The sequence below is a fragment of the Zea mays genome, chromosome 5 (assembly GCF_902167145.1).
Source record: "Zea mays cultivar B73 chromosome 5, Zm-B73-REFERENCE-NAM-5.0, whole genome shotgun sequence".
Taxonomy (NCBI): domain Eukaryota; kingdom Viridiplantae; phylum Streptophyta; class Magnoliopsida; order Poales; family Poaceae; genus Zea; species Zea mays.
The window spans coordinates 67,739,871-67,746,791 of NC_050100.1; the positions used below are offsets into that span (position 1 = coordinate 67,739,871).

Consider the following 6,921-nt stretch of genomic DNA (forward strand, 5'->3'; position numbering starts at 1 on the left):
TGCATTTAAGGTCAAGTCAAGTCTGTTCACATTGCCACCGAACCTTGGATCACTATCTTAATGAGTATATATTTACATAAAAGTCCTTCACTTATATACTATTATATAGTGGCTGGTTTAGAATCGCGTGCGATCCCATATCTCGGAAGGGGGGGAGTGACGACCTAATTATCGAGCACAGAGAAGAAGAAAATACACTAATTTCGTACACCCTGTTTGGATCATTGGAATTGAATTTCATTATAATAATAGTAATTTTGACATATATCAATTAAGCTAATTCGGTTTTATGCAAAATATATTTGTATATTATTATTAGAAAGATGTCGGAGATATTTATGTGCTACATTTTTACTATAGATGAATGAGACGAAGAGTATCATGTAAATTACAGAGTAGAAACAAATTCTACTAATGCATAAAATCATTTCTCATCCTCCAATCTATGAATTTGAGATAGACTTATATCTAAACTTTGTAAAGTGGTGGAATGTCAAATTTCAAACTAAATAAGTTATTTTATTGAGTGAATTCCAATTTCTCTAAAATGAAGGGATCCAAACACCCCCTTAGAAAAATGGATTTTTTTAAAAAAATAGGGTTGTCAGACTAATCCTGAGATGTTGTATTTCGTCCGTTTATTTATTCGAATTTGATTCGAAACACCAAAAGGCATGTAAGAAATAGTTGATTTGCGAGACATATAAGAGATACGATTTATCTTATTTGGTTGTTAAACGACACATGAGGGAGAAAACAGATCTATGCGCTTAGTGTGTGATGCATGATAGTAGAAACTCATACCTTAGTAAAGTGAAGACTCATGACGGCGAAGAGTCGTGACAGTGGTTTGAGGCTCTTACCGACCAGGGAAGGTAAAAGTTGTGCCACGAGTGGGGCATGACGGGCGACGATGACTGATGTGTCGAAAGCTAGCAAGATGATCTGCTCGATGTCATCTATGGCGATGCAGAAGAATCTGGATGAGGGAGATGGAGGCGGGGATAGAGATGGGAAGTTCAGGTTAATACATGACGCCACCAACGTGGAGAAAGCGCTCGTGGTGGTTGCACATACAAGAGATAAGACTTATCTTATCTAGTTGTTAAGCAAGACGTGGGGGAGAAAAACCAATCTACGTGCTTAGCGCGTGACGGACGACAATAGAAACTCATACTTTAAAGGAATAGTGTAAAGTGATTATGGGTTGTTTTTGAAGAAATGCAAGGTTTTTTATAGAAGTGTTGATAATCGTCAAAACTGATGCAGGAGTAGAGACATACTACCTATTTAACATCGGGTTAGGTTCAATAAATGTTTGGCATAGCTCACGTTCGACCCGTGCATAGTGTCTAAGTCGCATCAGGTTAGTCTGTGCCTCCTTGTTAGACCTGCCGTGTCAGGAGTTTTTGGCTTTGAATAAAGTTTTTCGGGTTGGATTGAATTTTGGATAAAAAATATGGCATATACTCGATCCTGGATTATTGCGGATGGCCTGTATTCGCTCGTTGCACTGACTGAGTCAAACTTCGGTTGTTTTTTTTTGGCAAACTTGGTAGTGTCGGTTGGCAATTGGCATATGCTTGAGTCAAGTGTAGGTATACTTAGGCCCCGTTTCAATCTCACGGGATAAACTTTAGCTTCCTGCTAAACTTTAGCTATGTGAATTGAAGTGCTAAAGTTTAGTTTTAATTACCACCATTAGCTCTCCTGTTTAGATTACAAATGGCTAAAAGTAGCTAAAAAAAAGCTGCTAAAGTTTATCTCGCAAGATTGGAACAGAGCCTTATTATATGCAGAAAATACACTGCTTAGCTTGGGTTTGTTTTGCGGGCTTGGAAGAAGATGTTGTAGCATGTAAGGAATAGTTGATTTGCGAGACTAGTAAGGGGTTTTGTGGAAACTAACCGCTCCACCTTTTGAAATTCTTCTTCTTCCTGGTTTTTTCCGTGTGGTTGCTTTGCTTAGCACTGGCACAGCGCAGCACATGAGGAGAAGAAGAGGGAGGAGTAATTATTTATTAATTAACAAAGAGAAGACTTCTTCCTTCCTCGTCGTCTCCAGCCCATTCCAATTCTTGATTCCATCGCCCCACCATCCACAACTCCCCTAATCCTTCCAACCTCCTCGTCGTCCAGTCCACCACCTCCACGCGCAATGGCCAGCGGCTAGGCGGCACCAACCAGATCACAAGGATTCGTTTCATCCGGCAGCGCAGCTCTAGAGCCTCCATGGGCAGCTACGCGTACAAGTACTGTATGTGCTTCACGCGCAAGTTCCGATCCCCGGACGCCCAGCCGCCGCCGGACGTCCGCGCCGCCCACCTCTCCTTCGCCTCTGACGCCCATGCCCTCCGCCGCTTCGTCGCCGGCGTCCAGGGCGAGTCCCCCGCCGACGTCGACCGCATCCTCGCCATGCTCTCCGGGGGCCACAGCCATGGAATCGCCCGCCTCGTCACAAGGTCGCCGGCGGCATCCACGCCCACGCTCGAAGACTTCTTCGCCTTCCTCTTCTCCCCCGACCTCAACCCACCCATCGCGCACCAGGTTGTTGTTAATCGAATGCATCATTCTACTAGTACTGAAGCTAATTTCTCTGCTGGTGGCCGACTTATTCACTGCTCAATGCGTCACGTAGCTGTGGCTTGTTCCACAAAGACTCCACTACTACCTGTCTGTCTGTCTCAGCCAAAGGAATTGGGAGCCCTTTCTCTCCGTCTCTGTCAACTCTGTTACCTGCTGCCATTCTATCGGGATGGGGACATAAACATCGCAGTTACCAATTAGATAGCTGAGTGCTAGTACACATCGATATCGATGTATAGAGACAGACATGTTTGCACCAAACACAGGAAATCACCTTTCTTATTGCTCTTACCTCTAGGTGGCTTCATGTGCCTTTAGATTGCTTACTATCCATTGCTCCCTGCCATCTCGAACTGAAAGCTCCAGACAAAACACAAAACACGGACTTCATTATAGCAAATTGTTTTTGTTTCGTCTTACTAAACTTCGCCTGTTCTCTCATCGTTTTTAACTCTTTGCCCAGGTTCACCAGGACATGTCAGCGCCGTTCTCTCACTATTTCGTGTTCACCGGGCATAATTCCTACCTCACTGGGAACCAGCTCAATAGTGACTCCAGTGACGTCCCAATTGTAAAGGCGTTGCAGAGAGGTGTTAGAGTCATTGAACTCGATATGTGGCCCAATCCTTCAAAGGACAATGTCGATATTCTTCATGGAGGGTACGAATGCTGTTTTTCTTTGAAACATTTTCACTTTTTTATAGCGCACGAATATATTTGCGTATGAAAGCAACTGCATGCGTGAGAGGAATGCCTCAGAATTTTGCTTAGCTTATTGCTTTATGTACAAATGCATCACCTTTCTTTTCTAAGGAAATCACCCTCTCACTTCACAAAATGTTTCCCTGACTTATATTTCTTTGCATTTGAAAGGACATTGACTGCCCCAGTGGAAATGATCAAATGTTTGAAGTCCATCAAAGAATACGCCTTCTGTGCCTCAAATTATCCTCTTGTTATTACTCTTGAGGATCACCTCACATCAGATCTCCAAGCTAAAGTTGCTACGGTATAGTCTACTTACCACATCACCTCATTGCAGATATCATGTTTGAAACCTTGATTCTAACTTCAGGCTGTTTTAGATGCTCACTGAAACATTTGGAGATCTTCTTTTCGTCCCTAATCCAGACCCGATGAAAGAGTTTCCTTCTCCAGCATCTCTAATGAAGAGAATAATCATATCAACCAAACCTCCACAAGAATATAAGGAGTTTCTCAAAGCCGAGAATAATCGCAGTGGCAGCGGAAACATAGCTGAGTTGCCAGACCAAGGAAGCCTGAGAAGAATAGATTCAAATGCCGATGAATCTGATGGGAAGGTCTGCAATATCACTGCCTTGTCAAGACCACACCCATGATTTAACAAAAATGAATGAAGTAAACCTTTTGTCATAAACAGGATGAACTGGATGAGCAAGACGAGGAAGACTCCGACGAGGACGATCCCAAATTTCAGCAGGATACAGCCTGTGAGTATAGGAAACTCATCACCATCCAAGCTGGCAAACCAAAAGGCCATTTGCGGGATGCGCTAAAAGTGGATCCAGACAAAGTCAGGCGGCTTTCTTTGAGCGAGACACAGTTAGCTAAAGCGACAATCTCTCATGGTGCTGAAGTCATAAGGTAATTTGTGTGCGCAAGAACACTAGAAGATTTTATACTGAACTGGTATACAGTTCTGTGGACTTCCTGAACTCAATATTTTGCTTATGCTCTTAAATCATACTCCTCTGTTTAGACCATAGGAGTTCAACAGTTTTAGATTGTAGACTTTACATTATGTAATTGATTCGAAAAAAACGGAAAAATAAACTGCCAGTGCGGCCAGGGTTACAGGGCACATATGATGATTAATGTCCAAATTTGCCTAGTGTCCTGCAAAAGATAACCAACACAAAATGATAAAAACACAAAATCACCTATCTGCATTAATCGAACCATCTAAGTTCTTGCTGAATCATCTAAGTTCTATTTAGGTTCACACAGAAGAATATACTCCGTGTGTATCCAAAGGGCACGAGGGTTAATTCTTCAAACTACGATCCAATGAACGCCTGGACCCATGGTGCGCAGATGGTTGCGTTCAACATGCAGGTGAGGTTTCAGTTGTTAGCTGCCATGAGCCTCTGATTCCCACTTCCTTGTCGCAGTTTTATACTTGCTTGCCTAATGTTAGGATGTGTGAGACAGAGCAGTAAGGCATGTTTTTTTTTCATTTTCCAGGGCCATGATAAAGCGCTCCGGTTGATGCAAGGGTTTTTCAGAGCCAATGGGGGCTGTGGTTATGTTAAAAAGCCTGACTTCTTGCTAAGAACAGGTCCAAATGGGGAAGTATTTGACCCCAAGGCTAGTTTGCCAGTGAAGAAAACCCTCAAGGTAGGTGTATGTGTGTTTCCAAGACTTGACAACAGCGCACATTGAGTTTTTGTTCTAAGTCCCAGTCAAGTAATTTGCTGGATGCGCGCAAGCAGGTGAAAGTTTATATGGGAGACGGGTGGCGCATGGACTTCAGTAAAACTCATTTCGATGCCTTTTCGCCTCCAGATTTCTATACTAGGGTAAGGCAACAAAGCATGTGTTGATCTAACGGACCAGAAGACTCACTTTACACCTAAGGACTGTTTGCACAACAGTAGACAAGGTAAAATTACAGTGATGTGATCTCGTGCAGGTAGGGATCGCAGGTGTGAAGGCAGACAGTGTGATGAAGAAGACAAGGGTGATTGAGGACCAGTGGGTGCCGATGTGGGATGAGGAGTTCACGTTCCTTCTGACGGTTCCGGAGCTGGCCCTCCTGAGGGTAGAGGTCCAGGAGTACGACATGTCGGAGAAGCACGACTTCGGGGGGCAGACAGTCTTGCCGGTATGGGAGCTGAAGCAGGGCATCCGTGCTGTGCCCCTGCACGATCGCAAGGGTGTCAGGTACAAGTCCGTCAGGCTCCTCATGCGATTTGATTTTGTGTAGCCGAGCCGAGCCGCCATTCAGATTCAGCTTCTGTTTTTTTCCTTCTTGTGTGAATTGAATGTATTACTCCCTTCCTTCCATCTTCAACGTATATGTGTATGTATGTACTTATTTTTGTCGGAATAAAAGTTGTATGGAATGGAATGGAAGGAAGGAGTAGAACTGTCTTCAAACTCCAGCTTCTAGATCTGTACGGGTGATTCAGTTTTACTTGCTGGCACATTGTTTGTTTGTTTACTTTACTGGAGATAGATTTGTACATTAGCTTGATTATTCTTCATTTAGCTACTGGCTAAGAGATAGATTAGCCAATGTGTTTGAAAGCCTTTATCATGGCTATATGAATAAGATAAGGAGGACACGTCTTTTTGAATCTCCTTGGCCGCCGATATGCGTCTGGTATGTCCAACGTCTAACCAGATGCATGTCGGATATCATATGCTTTATTTCTAAATTAGCTGAACGAGAGCTTCCATTATTTAAATTGCTTCAGAGCACTGGTCTCTTCTAATGGACCGATGAGACCAAGCAAGATGTGCAAAGCCTCAAGGAATATCTTACCTCTCCTCCAATTATGGTTGCCCCGAAGACAGAAGAGCCTCGTTTCCTATACATCATTATAACTCTAGATGTAGTTAGCATGTTCTTAGTCGTTGAGCACTAGAAGCCTTTAGCCACCACCAGATCTACCTATGAACAATTGGAGCCCAAGATGTCTCTTGGCAGTGTATTGAGTGAATGTCGTGAGCTCCTGATCGCTAGGAGTCTCTCTCATGAAAACTTGGTATCTTAGACATCTTAGAGAGTGACCCATGAATGTCGCGCGGGGGGGGGGGGGGGGGGGGGGGGGGGGGGGGGCTCAGAGCTTTAGTACCCTAGTGCCCATGATCAATGTCGAGAGGCCCTTGTCACCGTTAGGCCCTCCTATGAACCCTTGGAGCCCCAAAATAATCCTGGCATGCCCAAGGAATGCTAAGAGTCCTTGAATGTCGCATGGATTCCCGCGAACACCTCAGACTCCAGACCTCTAGGATCACGCTAAGGTAGTGTTTGGTTGAAGAGCCAAGTAGAATGGAACCGTTCTGTTCCAATTTTGTTGCTGTTTGGTTACATAGGAACTAGAACGGAATGGCTCCAATTAGGGAATATTCTCCTTAGATCCGGAACCATACCGCTCCAAAAAATCAATGGGACGGAGCCGCTCCGTTCTCATCCCGCTCTCACAGTCACGCTCCGCTCCGTTCACTCTGCAACCAAACAAAAAACAGAGCCGCTCTGTTCCAGATTACCAAACACAGAACAGAGCGGCTCCGTTCCTAGAATCAGGGATGGAACGGCTCCGCTCTACTTGGCTCCTTAACCAAACAC

General features: G+C 44.2%; 1 protein-coding gene across 2 annotated transcripts; it reads left to right on the forward strand.

Annotated features, from left to right (window-relative positions):
* Positions 1-1,831: 1,831 nt before the first annotated feature.
* Positions 1,832-5,817, forward strand: LOC103626494 (phosphoinositide phospholipase C 2). Of its 2 annotated transcripts, none has more exons than XM_008646911.4 (9): positions 1,832-2,546; positions 3,049-3,245; positions 3,459-3,594; positions 3,671-3,907; positions 3,988-4,211; positions 4,565-4,682; positions 4,812-4,964; positions 5,060-5,146; positions 5,260-5,817. In XM_008646911.4, exons 1-9 carry the CDS (start codon positions 2,232-2,234, stop codon positions 5,551-5,553), a joined length of 1,761 nt encoding a protein of 586 aa, XP_008645133.1. In that variant the 5' UTR covers positions 1,832-2,231; the 3' UTR covers positions 5,554-5,817. The 2 variants fall into 2 exon arrangements, with proteins under 2 accessions (XP_008645133.1, XP_035814952.1); XM_035959059.1 differs by having other exon boundaries at positions 5,264-5,817.
* Positions 5,818-6,921: the final 1,104 nt, after the last annotated feature.